The sequence below is a fragment of the Carica papaya genome, chromosome 1 (genome assembly GCF_054855325.1).
Source record: "Carica papaya isolate Zhongbai chromosome 1, ASM5485532v1, whole genome shotgun sequence".
In the NCBI taxonomy this organism is placed as follows: Eukaryota; Viridiplantae; Streptophyta; class Magnoliopsida; order Brassicales; family Caricaceae; genus Carica; species Carica papaya.
The window spans coordinates 21,401,418-21,418,758 of NC_142309.1; the positions used below are offsets into that span (position 1 = coordinate 21,401,418).

Genomic DNA, 17,341 nt, shown 5'->3' on the forward strand with positions numbered 1-17,341 from the left:
GGTACACATGTAACTTGCCTTTTTGTTCTAACTGATGCCAGTACTCTTTCTTTTAATCTTTTGTCATTTAAGTCCCTACTTATTGCGGTGGAGGAAAATTCACGAAGGGAGAAAATTTTTAGAAGTATTCAGGATACTAGTGGTGATTGGTGCCTACTCCAACATCTCCTGGGATGTTGCTTTCTCAATCAAGCACAGCGTGGATTAAGAGGAACCTTAAAGGAGAGAAAAATTGAGGAAGCTGTTCGATGTTTTTTCCGGTATTTGATGTTCTCTTAATTTGTCAATTTATTATTGTGAATATGTTAGTACCAGCCTTTATTTTCTTCCTATTGTCTGGAAATGGCTGCAAATTAGTCTGCGTATGCGACGGAACTGCAGAATTTCTTTTGATAGTTTATGCTATGTTTGTCCTCAGTAATTATTGGGTGAATATCTAGCAGGTTGTAGTTAGTTACTTTAGTTTTAGCTATGTGCTTGTTTGCTCATTTATTACACAAATCTTTCTTGTTTCTTCAGAGCTTCATCAGGAGAATGTGCTTCTGAGGCTTTGCAGAACTTGTCTAATGAAGCAGGATTTCCACATCTCAGCTTTAGTAAGTTTATTAGGTGAAAATCATAGTTATGTCCTGAACAAGCAGATGGTTTTTGTTTTTCCTTTTTTTTAATATTTTTTTGAGATATGGATGGATTTATGTTTTCTTTCTCTTGGGGCCTTGGGGCGATAGGGAAAACTTCAGATGGTAAGGTGTCAGCTGCTGCATGGAAGCTTTATTACTATCAGTGGGCGATGCAAATATTTGAGCAATATAACATTAGTGAAGGTGCCTGCCAGTTTGCTCTTGCTGCACTTGAGCAAGTTGATGAGGCTCTTAATCTGAAAGATGGTGGCGATGCCAGAGATCCATTCATTGAATCAGTCACTACAATGAAAGGACGACTTTGGGCAAATGTCTTCAAGTTTACTTTAGATCTTAATTTACTGAATGATGCCTACTGTGCAATCATTTCAAATCCAGATGAGGAGAGCAAGTACATTTGCTTGAGGCGTTTTATCATAGTTCTATATGAGCGTGGTGGAGTAAAGGTTCCCTTTTAAACAATACATTATGCACCTTGTTATTCAATGTTGTTTGTCTCCTTCATCAGTTGTCAACTTATAATGGAAACATAGGCTTAAATTCATTCTTGAAACTTCATTTAGGAACCTTGGAAAATTTTGTAACTTAGTTGGAAGTTGCCGATTAGTGACTTTTGAAACAAATTCCATATTTAATATTTGGCCTAAAGCCACAGATTTTTGCTAGTAGTTCTAAGCATACAGGAAAGAGCAGTGCTGCGAAGTTTTGAATTTCAATGGTTTCTACTACTCAGCACTTCCATTATATGTCTTGCATATTCTTCTTAATCTGCCAGTCTTAGATAGTGTCTCAGTCAGTTTGGTAAGCAACCGAATGACTTTTGTTGTGGATTCAAATGAATAATCATTCTTTATTGGGAAGACTGAAATATTCCCTACCATCCTGACTAATAGCATGTATTTAGTTATTTATTTTTTGTTTTTTGTTTTTCTTCTTAACAGGTTCTTTGTGGGGGTCAACTTCCCTTCATTGGCTTAACAGAGAAGATCGAGCAGGAGCTTGTCTGGAAGGTGTGTCATGGATGCAAAGAAGAAGAATGCTGCTGTCATATTTCTCCTATTTTTTTCTTTGATGCTAATCTCTTCTTTTTTTTTTATTTTATTTTATACACAAAATAAAGGCTGAACGTTCAGATGTAATGGCAAAGCCGAACCCTTATAAGTTGCTTTATGCATTTGAAATGCATCGACATAACTGGCGAAGGGCAGCAAGTTGCATGTATCGATATTCAGCTCGTTTGAGAAATGAACCAGTTTCTAAAGATTTACAAAATGTATCAGTGGTGTTGCAGGAGAGGCTGAATGGGCTCTCTGCCGCTATCAATTCCTTACATCTTGTTCATCCTGAATATGCTTGGATTGATCCTCTGCCCGTTGGAATTTCTCTTCAGCATCCAAGTAAAAAGGCTAGAAAGGCACTGCAAGAACAATGTAAGAAATGAGAGCATGAATCTTCTTTACATGTCTGGCATTTTGTCTTCACATTTTTGTCTATTTCTACCTGTATTATGGACAGCTTATTGACTAGGCTTTTTCGACAGCATACTTTTCTTTATAAAGCAATGACTTTTTTATTTTTGCTGCAGCAGTCAGCAGTGATGATCAGCTGCAGAGATCAAGATCTTGTATTGATATTGAGAAACTTGAAAATGAGTTTGTTCTAACTTCAGCAGAATATTTGCTTTCACTGGAAAATGTCAAATGGACCTATTCTGGTAATTTTTTGTTCACCTATTTTCTTTATCCATACTTTCTTTTGGCCCGTCACTTTCTTTGGATTGTTGTCATTGGAGGAATTAACCTTAGATAGGATCTTTTGGCTATTAAATTTAAAGTGATTGACAACACAAAGATATACTTATATTTTTCGATGTCCTGCTTATTGTCCTATCGAAGTAAACGATTATGAGAAGTTTTAAGGGCCTTTGTTTTGAATTTTTATACAGTGAAGAGTTTGAGTGTTTGTTGTCCTTTTTAGTGTTCATTATTTTGTTCTTGGAATCTTCTTTCCAGGAGTTGAAAAGCCTCCTTCAGACTTGGTTGATCTCTTGGTCCATTCAAATTTATATGATATGGCCTTTACTGTTATCTTGAAGTTTTGGAGGGGTTCAAGATTGAAGAGGTGAAATTCTTGAAATAGGGTTACACAGGAGAGCATTTTTATTATATATTCTGTGGAATGTAAATTGGTTACTTTTGCTCAGGGAGCTGGAAAAGGCTTTTGCTGCTATGGCAATCAAATGCTGTCCAAATAGACCGGGCCCATTATATGTTGGGTTTGGTTCTTTTACCCTTCTGCATTTGCTTCCTCTTCTTTGTTTATGTATTTCTCTTTCAAATTCTCTTCCTCGTTACACAATTTAATTTTTTTCTGTAACTTTCAGGAATGAATTCCGAAGTAATAGTCTTCTGTTGACATCATCGGAGAATGAAGTGACTTTTCATGGTTCACCTGACGTTGGTCTTACTATTTCATATTCTAAGGCTACTGGTCAATGGGAAACACTTGAGGCGTATCTTGTTCGTATCTTCTGCTTGCTTCTTGAGATTTATATTCCAGTCAGCTCTAAATTTTCTTTTCTTCCTTAAAAAAAAAGAATTAGGGATTCTTTTAGAGAACTATTACTAATAAGAGCAGAAAAATTTTAGAAAAAGAGAGGATAAGGCATCGTTTATCAGAAGCACAGAAAGGAAAACTGAAAAAGAAGAAAAGAAAATGGAAATGCCTCAACATAGAAAGTTGTTCTATTGTGTTGCAAGATTAGATAATGCCAAGCTCTCAAAATACCCTGTGCTGTAGCCCATAAAGAAGCTAAAAACAACACCCTATCCCAAGTAAGAGTAAGAGTGTTGAGCAGATTTATTGAAACCTCTGGCTATGCAATCTAATCGGAAGACCTAACACCTAGCAAGAAAGACATTATGCCATGAAGTTTTAAGCTTTTAAGCTCCTTCCTCCTTAAGTCAACCTCTCAAATGGTGGAAAAGTAAAGGAAGCTTCCAAACTATAAAATTTCCTCAGTGACTGCAAAAAGTTTATACAATAACCTGCATGCAAACCTGACAATGTAAGAATGTGTGATTATCTCTTGAACTCTATCAAGGCAGCACACAAATATCGGAGAGCTCAAATTGGTTAGGTTTTAACCTTTTTGATCTTTAACCTTCTAAAGGGAATTACTAAAAACCAAAGTTTGAGCTGGTGAATTGCCTCTATAAAGAGAAGATTTACAAGCAAAGTGACTGAGAATTTAATGTCCACAGACAATTATTAGTTCTAGTCACTGGATGAAAAGCTTCAAGCGTGGTAAGTGAAGTTTAAATAAGTGGCCTCTCTATCACTAAGATTGGAAATGAAGTGAATGTTCCAAGAAAAAGAATCTTAGTACGTGATAGAAAGATATAGCACTGTGACTTGATTAAGATAATCTATGATGGTCCAGGCATAAGGTAAGCAATGGAGAGTCCCAGGAAGACCTTGGGAAGCTGTTACTAGGGAAACCAGTTATTCAAGATGAGGACCTTGGTTACCTGCTAGATATTCTGACTTCTGATCTTTTGTCAGTTTCTGGACAGCAGCCTTTTGTTGCTTGTTTATAGTGCTTATTTTCATCTTTAAAAAAGAGAGCAGGACGTCTTCCTAAAATAGGACTTTGGATCATCTGTCACCTTTAATGAAAGCAAAGGACAGAATGAGGAATGTCCCTGAGACCTAAACTTACTTGGGCTTTTGTGAGTTATACTAGTTCCTCCTTTGGTATGCAATCCATTCTGGTGAGTTTGCTCTTTATTATCCTGTGGCACAAAGCCACTGGTCCCGAAGGAAAATCTCACAACCAGTAAGTCAATAAAGTGATATTTTTAGTGATCAGATTCCCAACGACCAAAATCTCTTCACCTTTTGGCTTACGACAGATGTCTTATCGTGCAAGTGATATTTTTTGTATTACCAAACAGATAGGTTGAACAGTGTTTAAAACTACTTATAACTAGCAAACAAGTGAAGCTAAACACACTCTTAAATGAAGTCATCATTAAGATCTGTTTAAGTGAAGACCAAGAGTCTTTTGTATCATACAATGTGCAAAAAGGTTCAGTTTATCCACCTAAGCATTATGTTTCCAACCCTCATGAAGCCTCCATTCTGTTTATTTCTCATCTATGAAACTCAATTTGCAGCAAAGGTACAAACCAATTCATGCTAGGCTACCGGTAATTGTTGCTGAGACTCTTCTTCGCTCGGATCCTCAGATTGAGTTGCCTCTATGGTTGGTTGATATGTTCAAGGTAATTTTCTGATATGTTGGAGAAGCTGACTATATTTATAGTTTAGGTATGAGATAATGTAATGCATGTTTTTTTTTCGAATTGGTTTGCTGGACTAAGAATAGATTTACATGCATCTTTTACAATGATTGTTAACCATGACCCAAAACAGTGCCCATATTGTCATTTTTTGTTAAGATGATTTCATTGCTTCCGAGATGAGCTGAAACTAGTAATTACAATTATTTCTTTCATTTTTACAATACATGTAAAGCATTTCAAAATAATATACAAAATTATTAAACTTATACACCATGAATGCAAGCTGCAACCTTCTAGCTGGTACACAGATGTCTAGGAATTCAAATAACTGTGCAAAAGTGGCCTTTAATCTTACTTAGAAAGAGATCATGTTTCATTAAAAACAACTCCTCCGGTTCTCTAGCAGAGGTCATTATTATTGATCGAGTTTAATTTAAAACTTTATCCCTATTTCTTTTATATGGAATTGAGTACATAAATGGTGGAACTCTTAGTAATGAACTACTCATGACATAATCGGACAGAGGTTAAGGTATATAGATGAGATGGAGGTGAATGGCAATCAAAAGAAACCAATTAAAATTCCAGTGCTGCAGTAGAAATTTTATTGATGAGAAGAGAAATATTATTAAAAAGAGGAGAAAAAAGGTATAACAAGGTAGGATAAGAAATCCCTGTAAATCAGAATGTGGTAGTGGAATAATCTCTTAATGGAATATACAGTTGTCACTGCATTGGTACAATTAAAATATGTAGTTCATGAGGTTTCGGAAAAAAAAGCATAAAGTGCAAGTGAAGAGTACTATTTTTTTTTTCAACTCACATCCAATCTAATATCCGAAACATTAATCTCCTAGAAAAAGAGACATAACCTAGATGAAATGTCATGTTCTCAGACTTTGGATTTGGTTATTGAATGAGATATATAAAACAAGGGCTTGGGGCTTGTTAGAGCAAACCCATTGATCTCCAGGTCTAAAGACTCTAAACCTTCCTTTTGATAATTATGTTCTTCCCCCTTTGCTGAAGTTTGAATGCAAGTAAATAGAAATAAGTGGGCTAACTTCTTCCTAGAATCTAGGATAAATCAGTGTGATTTTAGGCTAAAATCTTATCAGCACAGTTTTAACTTCTCTCAATTGGCCTATTTATTTGAATAACTAAAAAGTATTAATTTCCAAAGTAGAAGATATTTAAACCTAACCAAAGACACAAAAGAGTTTAGAACGACTCTCTTTACTGTTTGCTTATCAATTATAACATTACACCCCTCGTTCATTAGGTGCCTTTCCCCAATAAATCCCTAGGGTGATGGAGATGACCAAATAAAATGTTAATGCAAAAGTTTTCAACCAATCTGATTGACAAAATCCATTTTGTATGTCATAAGAACTAGTGCATCTGCCTATCAGCAGATATGTCCCAGATGTTTTCAATCATGTCTGGGCCAGTGGTAACAAAATTCTAGAGGAATCATCATAGCCACGCGCAAGACTACACTGGAGCACCGAGTATTTCAACATAAGTATATGTCTTAACATCCTACATCTTCATAGTTCCATCAAGGGTAGCAGTTAGTACATGCTTGCCAGACAACATAAGAACACAGCTGATTTGCGCATTGTGGCCCTTCATTTCTTCAAGAAACTGTCATGTTTTCTCCGTCATAGAGCTCCCGCTGCAGAAGTAGAAGCACGAGTAGAGGCAGAGCGCCTTGAAAATCAGAAGAATATGGAGACTGTGAGAACAGTGAAAGACGTGTCCCCCCACGAGTTCGTCAAGGGATACGCCGCCCACCTCAAACGGTCCGCAAGATCAAACTTCCTTCATGGACTGATATTGTCAAGACTGGGAAATTCAAGGAGCTTGCTCCTTACGATCCCGGCTGGTACTTTGTAAGAGCGGCTTCCATGGCAAGGAAAATATACTTGAGGGGGCCTTGGTGTTGGTGCCTTCCAGAGGATCTATGGAGGAAGCCAGAGGAATGGCAGTAGACCTCCTCATTTCTGTAAGAGCAGCGGTGCTATTGCTCGTCACATACTTCAACAATTGCAAAATATGAACATCATCGATGTTGATCCCAAGGTTGGGAGGAGAATTACGTCCAGTGGCCAGCGAGACTTTGACCAAGTTGCTGGGAGGATTGCAGTTGCCCGTTGAGAGATTCAGCTTCACCATCAATTGAAAGATTTTAGAAATTTTGAATCAATCATGAGTCAAGAGTAGATATAATAGGCGTTGTGTCAGTTCATATTCAGGTTGTTACTTTCGATACTTAACGAACATGGTTTTATTTCTTCAAGCAGTTGTTGTCTCCTTGGGTTTCTTTGATCTTAGATTTAGTTGGTGAAAACCCATTCCAATTATATTATTGTCTGTTTTGTCTTCTAAAAAAAAGAAACCGTCATGTTTTGCTTATCCCATAAAATGACTAACTGATCATCAGATCCTAATACTATCTTTCAGCACTAGTTGCGCGGGCAATTTCCTTCCTCTCAAATGTTTCTGCCTTCTTGTTGGATTTCTTGCTACAACCATTTATGTCTTTTTTGGCACTGTATTTCTGCTAGTCTAAAGCTCTCTAAATAGGCCCTTGGTTTGCACACTAAAGCTTTCAACAAATTGTTGTTGGAACTACTAAATTCTCCCATAACCAGCCACTTTATTACCAAGTTGTTATGGTCCTGGACTTTGGATCTGTCTGATATATATAGAACTAGGATTTGTGCTTGTTACAGAGAACTCGTCAATCTCCCCAGTTATAGGATTCTAATTTTTTTTTAGTAATTGTTCTCCTCCCCTGTTGCTGAAATTAGAATACAACTCTTGTTTGCTGATTGCTTATTTCTGCTTGCTGTTTGTGGGTCCCCCCTCAGCCTTTTCTTTCATATGTTGATTATAACAATGAGTTTTATTTTAATGTTTCTCTATTGTGCTAGAGTTTGTGCCAAGGTAATTGTTGACTATTGAACTACGACTTGGTTCAGCAAACGAAGTTGTGATTTGTCTTTGAAAGAAAATGAAAATACAATTAGAATTTTTCTGATCATAAGGAATATCATTGTTCGAGGACCTTTGCAATAAGTGTGCCTCATAAAACCCCTCTTGACAAAACTTTGTTCAAGCAACAGAGTGGCCAATAGCCAGTTCCTCTTCTTTGATTTTGTTTTACCAGTTGCAGAAGTTAGGTTTAAATTAGAAAAAGACCAATAAGAGGTAAACCTCCCTGGTTAATTTGTAGCTTTGTGTTGCTTCCAGACAACTCTCTTCTATCATGTAAGCCTCTACACTTTTTTCCCTGTCTGTTGTTCCCAATATATATTTATCCTCTCAAGGCAATGAAGTACTTTGTTTTTGGCTGGTCCAAATCGAATGATAAGGTTAAATCCATGATCTTAACATCAAACAGGAGGATTTCTGCCACTATGGCCAAAGGCTCGAGGCAACATTAGATATACTTATCTCTTTTGTACTTTTTCTTGTTAAAGCTCCAAAAAGCTGTTGCAACTCAGAGATGAGTAACAGGTTGTACTGTCAAATGAGCATAGACAGGTTGAGCACGTCTAGAAATTGCTTCCGTTTTCTTGATGGTATCTGTTCATACAATTTAGTTTCTTGTATATCACCCATCTTAGTCATGTTCTTTTTCGTGTTTTGACAGGGTGGTCAAAAAGTAAGGACTTTTGGGATGACTGGGCAAGAATCAAGTCCTGCATCTTTGTTTCAACTGTATGTTGATTTTCATCGATATTCAGAAGCTACGAATTTGTTGCTTGAGTACATGGAGACATTTGCATCAACCGTGAGTTGCTGTCTTTCTTTATATTCATTTGATTAGTAATCAAAATTCATTCTTCCTAGGTTGTTTGTGGATTTTTTTTTAACTCTGTTCAGTGCATATCTATAAGCCTGGAACTGATGCTTTTAACGTATAGGTTGAAATATTTTACAATCTTATTGTAGTGAGTTGCAAAAGTTTTAAAAAATTTTCAATTTACATCACAGTGTCTCTGTAAAAGGTCTGTGCGTGTATATGGGGATCACATGGGTTTATATTTAATTTCAGATCAAATTCAGTCAATTTGATTTCAAGTAAAATTCTTATATTATACTTGATTTTTTTAAGCTTATATTAATATTTTCTTTTTTCTTTACTTTGAACTATTATATAAATAATTTTTAAATAGTTTACAAACTAATATTAATATTTTAATTAATGAAATAATAAATAACTAATTAATTTTTATTTATTTTCAGTATAAAGATAAACATAGATATGTACTGTAAAAGTTCTGCAAAACAGAGTGATACAAACAAGGGTTTGACTAACAATGAGAACATAAACAAAAATGGCCAAAATGGAAAGAACTGTGAAGGCAATATTTTAAACTTATGAACAAGGACGATATGAAATGAAACTTGGTAAGGACAGTCTTCATCCATACATTTAATAGTGCAAGGTTTGGCAGTTATTAGACCAGCTGTCCTTGCCTTTACAGAAGTGTTGATGTTTTGATTTTGGTAGTCTAACCAATTTTCGCATTCTAGGTTCGCTTTACTTACTTCTAGCTATATTAGCATCATTTTCAAATGATTTCTCTCATTTGTAAGTTGTCTGGCCAATAATGGTAAAAGTGGATCCAGTTAGCAGGATACTTGCTGTGTATTAAGAATTTCTCCAGTATTTTAAACCGAGCTTCATTGTTTATGCTAACACAAATTGACTGAAATCTTAGAAGATGTTGACAATGTCAAAGACATTGTATAATAAGTTCAAAAGTCAAAGACTTTCAACAATATAATCAAGTTTTGAACAATGTCTGTAAACTAAATGATTGTGCATTGTGATTTGGTCTAACATATCTGCTCCGGAGAATCTTATATTCTAGAATCATTTTGAAACATGAACTAATCTATAATGTGTTCGGTTATGGGAGATGTGATTTTTTGCTATTTGTCCTCCTTTCCTGGATGCTTTGAACTGCAATGACTATTTTCAAGGAAAATCTTGATCATTGTTTCCATATTTTACATCTTTTTGCACTAAGCGGTATGTTTACCTGGTAATGTGCTCCAATGATAATCTTCTGCAGAGACCTGTAGACATAATTAACCGGAAAAGACCATTTGGAGTTTGGTTCCCATATACAACAATAGAGAGACTGTGGTGTCGACTTGATGAATCAATCAGTTCGGATCACATGGTTGATCAGTGCAATAAACTCAAAAAGCTTCTCGAGGGAGCTTTGCTAAATCATTTGAAGCTGGTGTGCTACAATCTTACGGTAGAAAGTAGTTTAGGTGCAGGTTTATTGGTTTGTTCACTATTTTTATTTTCTTGTTTTCAGCTGAAGGTGGATTCAGATGATGCAGTTTCTTCTGCTGGTTAAGATGTTGGAAAATGTGACTAACATAGTGCAGATTCAAGTTTTGAGAAAATGAAAGAAAATAACGGAAGATCCTTCTTTACAGAAACCGGCAACCCATCTGCAGGTTGGTACTTTTGCGTCAATTTTTACTTCTGAGATAGCAGTTTGTAGCAAGCAAACAGGACCATAATATCGAACCATTGGTATGAGCTTTTTCTTACAGGTGATATTATTATTTGCAGCTGCTATGACCTACGAACTATACATGGGTTAGTCTGGAGATTTGGGGGGGTGCATAAGAATCTCACTTTTAAAGGCTTTGGCAAGTGATGACGGATAGTTCATTTACAGTGCTTAGTGGAGAGGTAGGTTCCTTGGCTTTTGAGCTATAAATTATTTTTAATCTTTTGAAGTTAAAAAGAAAATTGCTAGTTTCGGAATTCATTCGACTGATGGAGATGGAGAGTTCATCTAAGCTGCCGCATTAGTTCATAGATAAATTTTTGTAAAATCCACTTTGTACATCTATCATTATCATACATATTTATGTGTCTGCGTGCATGCATGTACGCATGTATGTGTGTATATGTATATATGCATAGTCTTCTAAACATCTTGAAAGAAAGCGAGTTGGTTTCTTATTATGACAAGATTATCTCTGTTTTGTATGATCTAGCTATAGAAAAACCAGGAAGAAAGCATTCTCCCATCTTGTCTTTTGTCTAGATTCTTTTGAATTGGGAATTTATTGTGTCAGGAGTAAACAAAATAATTTTACTTATATAGGGATTAAGTATTAATATAAACCTCTATAGAACACCCCCCCCCCCCCCCCCACCCCAAACAGATATTTGGCAAGATTGTTAGATCATTAGTACTACACTTCTTTTTTTTTTCTTCCTTTCTTGAGACAATTATTAGACACAATTGACGTTGAAAATAGACTAGAAAAATAGATCTTTTGCTTCGACTAAAACAAACTAAAAAAGGAAACTAAGATAGAATAAATTATTTATTGTAATAATTATTATTCACATAGTAGCAGCGAATGAGAAGCAAATCAAAAGTGGTTTACAACAAACAGAAATTCAGAATATGTCACTCTAGCATGATCACACACGCATGTAGAGTTTATTTAGGGTGACAGACGATACAGAAGTTGAAGCTTGAAATATATATATATATATATATGGGTAATAAATAATTAATTAATGCATATAGATTAGCCGAAGAAGTGGTGCTTCTTTTCATGATGAGCCTTCTCTTCTTCCTTGGCTTCTTTCTTCTCGTGATGCTCATGGAGTGCAAATCCACCGGCTCCAGCTGCCACCGTCCCCGCAATCTTCTCTTCAATCTTATGCCTGTGAGCATGTTCAGGGTCCTTCTTAGCCTCGTGCTTTTCGTGCTATCCAGTCAATTTACAAAAGACAAAAAAAAAAAAAGAGATACTTCATGTCAGTATAGTTATGAGTAAATTAGCTAATTTTTAAAAAAGAAAATGAAATTTTAGTTTTTCCATACGCTAAATATCATTTTTAGTACTTCTATAATATGTTATTACTATATTTTTAGTTTTTCTGCACTTGCGTTGCTGCTGCTCACTCTATAAACCAAAATCTTATTGTTTCTTTTTTCTTTATAAACTTGATTGTCATGTTACTATTTTAATTTATTTGACAATATTATCAATTAGTATCAGATGAATAGCTGAATCGAAATTAGTACACAGGGTTTGTTATGCACAAAAATATATTTATGTGTATATATAACTGACTTGGGGATTAAGAAAAGAAAAATTACAAGAAATATACATACCAGGGCATAAGCTCCGGCAGCAAGACCAGCCATCTCACTAAGGTGCTCAAGATGCTTGTGATGCTTCTCGTCTCTCCCATAATCATGTTCATGTTCCTTATGTCCTTCAGAGTAGACAACGGTTTCCGATGTGGCCTCTACCGGATTCTCTTCCTCCTTGTGGTGGTGGAAGAGATGGTGGTGGTGGTGCTTCTCCTTGTCCGCCATCGCAGTAGTGGTTATATTGACTATAGCTGGATAAATAGGGAGAGAGTTGTAAATGTAAGTGATGAGGAAACTAGGGAGGGATATTTATAGAAGTTGGGGGATTGTGTTGACAAGGGAATTATCTTAATGAGATACTGTGATTGGCAATAATTAATTGGCTTTTTTCCTGACTGACACGGTTATGGTTTGTGGGGTTCACATAATTATTAGTAGGTTTATCAAGGATGACAGAATTTGTATATACTTTATTACTAGTGTATAGTCGTTGATGTGTGTGTGTCTATCAATATGGGGATTAATTTAAGTGTAAGAGAAATAGAAACTTATTTTATATATATATATATATATATATTTTGGGGATGATTTTAGAATTTGAAATATTCTTCAACTATTGGAAAAATGAGGACGGTGTACCGGCCAAAAGTTGTTTTATCGGCTCAAATGAATATATGTTAAAAAAAGTAATGAAGTGTGAAGACTAAAGCTTAAATTTATAACAGCGGTTGAGACGTCTAGGATTTAGTTTTTTTCCTTCTTTAGATTGAATTCCTTATAACATAAATTAATGTTGTAGCCCCCCCGGGAGTGACGAAGTCGTGCGAGAACATGTCAATTTATTTTCTTACCGCCTGTCTTTCATGTGTCATATTATAATACATATATATATATATATGTCAATTATTCAAGAAATCAAGTGCTTAGCTTGCATGAAATACTATAACCTCTCGAGTGGCACTTTCAATTTTTAGATTTTATGTGCTAATTTAAATTTTTCGACGAATTAATTTTAGAGAAATTAAGCTTTTAAACATACATATTTTAAATTATCTAACTATGTATTTTCTGTATAATCTAATTGACAGTTGAGTTTGTATTTATTGTCCTTTTAAGTTCTTAAAAATAGTGCTTGTCTTGTAGAAATAGTTAAGTTTGTGTATACATATATATATTTTCTGATTGAAATCAAGTTTGGTTAACTTTTTTACTAACCTGTCGGTTGGCGTAGCTGGTAAGAGACTTGTGATCAATTATTATATTTGGTCATAATCAAACTGAAACAATTAAGAAAATTCAACTTCAATTATTAATCTCGTGGTAAGTTGGAATTCACCTCCTGAGTTTTAAAAGTGCAGTTAAAATAATTATTAATTAAAGTCATTTTTTAATAAAAAAAGTATTTAATATTTAATAAAATTAACTATAAAATATAATATTGTGTTTGGTAAAATTTATTTTTAAAATTATTAATTTAAAACGTATTTAAAAACAAGTTTTGAAAATTATTTTATATTTTCTTCATTTGATTATAAAAATACTTTTAAAATATAAAAATTACAACGAGAACAAATGATAAATGGACCCCAAATAACAAATATATCTTTGACGAGGGAAATTCCATCTCACGGAAGATATCATATCTATATATTCTTCAAAATATTTTGTAATAATTTTATAATATATAATATAATATTTTGATAATAATTAGTCAACGATGTGATATTATGAATTATTATCTAATATCATACTATCAAGTTATTAATATATTTTTTAATTTCAGATAATACAAATAATTCAAGAACTAAGTCTTCTCACGAGACAGTTTTAAGATCATAATCTATAAAAAAATAATTAAAATTTTGATTATAAAATATTTTGAGCGCACATCCTTACTAATTAAACTTACATTGTTAGTGTACAAAAAGCCTCTACCTTAATTAATAAGTATGGAGATAATTTATTTATATATAATTGTATAAGGCTACTCTCGTTTGCAAATTGATATAATTTTTAAAAATAAAATCCTAAACAAAAACTTTAACCTGAACTCAACTTAATTTTTACATTATTTAAAGTAAATTAATTGTTAAAAATCATATTATTTCCTAAATAAAGTAATTTTTAGATAATTTTACTATATCTAATTTTAACTTAATCTAATCTTTAATCTTATTATGGAAAAAAAAAATTAAAAGGAAGCAATCCTATGGTTACGTAAAGATAAGATTCGTTGATTTCTTTTAAAAGCACGGTAATTATTCATCCACTTCTCATACTTCATAAATAGTTAGAGCATTAAGGAATATTTGAAAAGACATTTAAAAAATTAGTTTAATAATGTATCGGTTCGTTTTGCCATCAAAAAATAAAAAAAAAATTTCAAGAACCGATCTTTCTTTAAATTGTTGAATTTTTTTTTATTTTTGTCAACCTATGATATTTTAAATTTTCGTTATTAAGAAAATCAAAATAATTTTTAAATTGATCAGAATATCATATTTTATGTGATATATTACATTTGTAAAAGAGTGATAATTTCATATGATATAATGTATTTATGAGAGAGCCATGTGAATATAACGTAACTTATTGAAAGTATTTATCTTATATTATAAGAAAACAAAGAGTCAAAATCATGGTCAAACATTTGTATCAGATGAACGTCCAACAGCATCGTCAAGGAGAATATCCTTTCTGGATTAGGTTTGTCCAAATACGGAAATGGGCCAACAGGGCCCATCTCAATGATGAATTGCCACGTGTTACATAAATTAAAACTGGGCCAACGTGGCCCATCTCAATTATAAATCGCCACGTGTCAATATAATATAATTCACACTGAAGGACATAAAGGGAATTTCAACTCCTCTCATTTATTGAATTTTGATTGAGTGTGTGGCCGAGGCCAATTGGGGGTGGGACCGGGGGTGTACACGAGATGGTAGTTGGGGCCCACTGTCGGCAAGAGTACATTCCCAGATTTTAGTATCTATCATTTCATATGAATCGATTATACTTTTTTTATAAGTGAATAAACATATTAAGTATAGTATATTAAGTATATAGTTTTTATCAATATCCGTAAAATTTTAATTCCATACTTAATAAAAGTTACAAATATGTTGATATTCCTTTATGAGCTATATCAAATGATATCAAGGAAATAATTATGGAAGACTATTCCAAATTGTGTTTGGAAGTTATTTTCCTAGTGGGTTTAAGTTGCTAAGCTAGGGTTGTTGCTTGAAAATTAAAATATTTTTGTTTCAAATTATTTTTATAGATTTTAAAAGTTTAACGTGTTAGGTTAATCAAATTCACATTAAAAACAAAAAAATATGTATATATAAATTAATTTTTTTCTTTTATGATTCGATATATATATTTAGATAAGATTAGAAATTTCGAAAAGAAAATTTGTAGTTAATGAATGAAGACAAACAAAAAACGTAAGAAAAAAGGAAGAAAATGGGTGCACCACTCGGGGAAGAAAGAACAAAAAAATTCTTTTTGGATGTGTATACAACAACTTACTTATTGTAATAATTACTATTTACATAATAGAATTAAATCAAAAAATTTTTTTACAGCAAACAGAAATTCAAAATATGTCACTCACCATGATCACACGCGAATAGACAGAGTTTATTTAGGGTAATTGGTTTCTTGTGACAGACGACACAGATGCGGAAGCTTGAAATATACATATATATGGGTAATAAATAAATAATTAATGCATATAGATTAGCCGAAGAAGTGATGCTTTTCATGATGATCCTTCTCTTCTTCCTCAGCTTATTTCTTCTCATGATGCTCATGGAGTACAAATCCACCAGCTCCGGCTGCCGCCGTCTCTGCAATGTTCTCTTCAATCTTATTATGCCTGTGAGCATGTTCAGGGTCCTTCTTAGCCTCCTGTTTTTCTTGCTATCCAAAAATAAAATCAGGCTACTTCATGTTAGTATAATTATTAAGTAAATTAGCTTTTTTTTTTTTTTAGTTTTCCCTTAAACTAAATTTAATTTTAATTATTTTTATAATAAATTATTACTGTATTTTTTTAGTTTTTCTGCACTTGTGTTGCTGCTTTTTACTACATAGACTAAAATTTTGTTTGTATTTTTTTTTTGGAACAACCTTGATTTTCATGTTTTTTATTTTAATTTATTTGACAATATTTAATTTGCACGTGATATATATTAAATTATCAATTAATGTTATGCAAGAATATATATATATATATATATATATAATTGACTTGAGGATTAAGAAAAAATTAGAAGAAAAACACATAGCAGAGCACAAGCTCCGGCAGCAAGAGCAGTCATCCGCCATTGCAGTAATGATTATATCGAATTTAAAAGGAGGCATTATAAATATGAAACTAAAACACAGAGAGTTGTATATATAAATGATGTGGTAACCTGGAAGGGCTATTTATATAAGTGGGGATTTCTTGTGGTTCGCATAATTATTAATCTAGTTTTATCAAGGATGAGATAATTTGTTTGTAGATACCAGTGTATAGTGATTGATGTGTGTGTGTGTATGTATATATATGTGTGGAGAAGTTGGGCACGTTGAGAGTTGATTTATAAAAACACAAATTAATTAATGAAAATTATTAGATGGATAGTTGATATATATATTTTTTTCTTTTATAAAAAAAGTTGTTGAATCACTTATATTTAGTAGAAGATTATATATGTTTAGTGTGTATATTTCATATACTCAATTTTTAATTGTTGAATCACTCTTTAATCAATGAGTGGCTTTTCAAACCATTATTGCTAATGCAATCAAAATAATCTTTGAATTGATTAGAAAATTAAACATTTATGATATACTACATTTATAAAAGAGTCATATAAATATAATATAATTTTGTTATATAACAATTTTCGGGTCTGGGATAATTTTTATATTTATAAAATATATATAAATAATTAAAATTTTTATTTTAATTTAATTATATTTAAATTATTAAGAAAAAATAAAATATGAATAAAATTAAAAATAATTTTTTAAAAATGGATGAAATTGTGAATAAAAAATGATGTTTTTAAAATAAAATTTAAAAATAACTGGCAAAATTGCAAAAAAAAAGGGCCACGTAGAACGATCACGACAGTAGCTACGACAAACTAGAAAACGTTGCATCGCGAAGACGCTGATGTGGGAGACCACGCAAGCGATCCGCATGCCTGGGCAACCCAACGGTTTA

General features: G+C 33.1%; 2 protein-coding genes and 1 pseudogene across 10 annotated transcripts in view; 2 read left to right on the plus strand and 1 right to left on the minus strand.

Annotated features, from left to right (window-relative positions):
• SAR1 (SUPPRESSOR OF AUXIN RESISTANCE1) overlaps positions 1-10,967 on the plus strand; it is a 47,029-nt gene extending 36,062 nt beyond the window's left edge. For 5 of the 9 annotated variants that reach the window (XM_088221451.1, XM_088221447.1, XM_088221450.1 and 2 more), the window contains 14 exons: positions 73-260; positions 520-596; positions 729-1,087; positions 1,583-1,651; positions 1,762-2,071; positions 2,227-2,355; positions 2,654-2,762; positions 2,845-2,916; positions 3,025-3,160; positions 4,820-4,927; positions 8,610-8,750; positions 10,042-10,215; positions 10,297-10,441; positions 10,560-10,967. In XM_088221451.1, coding sequence (XP_088077577.1) covers positions 73-260; positions 520-596; positions 729-1,087; positions 1,583-1,651; positions 1,762-2,071; positions 2,227-2,355; positions 2,654-2,762; positions 2,845-2,916; positions 3,025-3,160; positions 4,820-4,927; positions 8,610-8,750; positions 10,042-10,215; positions 10,297-10,338 — 1,914 coding nt within the window. In that variant the 3' untranslated portion in view covers positions 10,339-10,441; positions 10,560-10,967. Of the gene's footprint in view, positions 1-72; positions 261-519; positions 597-728; positions 1,088-1,582; positions 1,652-1,761; positions 2,072-2,226; positions 2,356-2,653; positions 2,763-2,844; positions 2,917-3,024; positions 3,161-4,819; positions 4,928-8,609; positions 8,751-10,041; positions 10,216-10,296; positions 10,442-10,540 lie in introns of those variants that run through there. The other 4 variants (XM_088221449.1, XM_088221455.1, XM_088221448.1 and 1 more) reach the window with 3 other exon arrangements.
• On the plus strand, positions 4,934-7,333 carry LOC110818764 (small ribosomal subunit protein eS19x pseudogene; annotated as a pseudogene).
• A 344-nt stretch (positions 10,968-11,311) lies between the features above and the next one.
• On the minus strand, positions 11,312-12,406 carry LOC110818765 (abscisic stress-ripening protein 3-like). Its single transcript, XM_022047743.2, has 2 exons — positions 12,133-12,406; positions 11,312-11,722 (listed from the first exon to the last, which is right to left on the minus strand). Exons 1-2 carry the CDS (start codon positions 12,337-12,339, stop codon positions 11,540-11,542), a joined length of 390 nt encoding a protein of 129 aa, XP_021903435.2. The 5' UTR covers positions 12,340-12,406; the 3' UTR covers positions 11,312-11,539.
• Between the last annotated feature and the right edge of the window lie 4,935 nt (positions 12,407-17,341).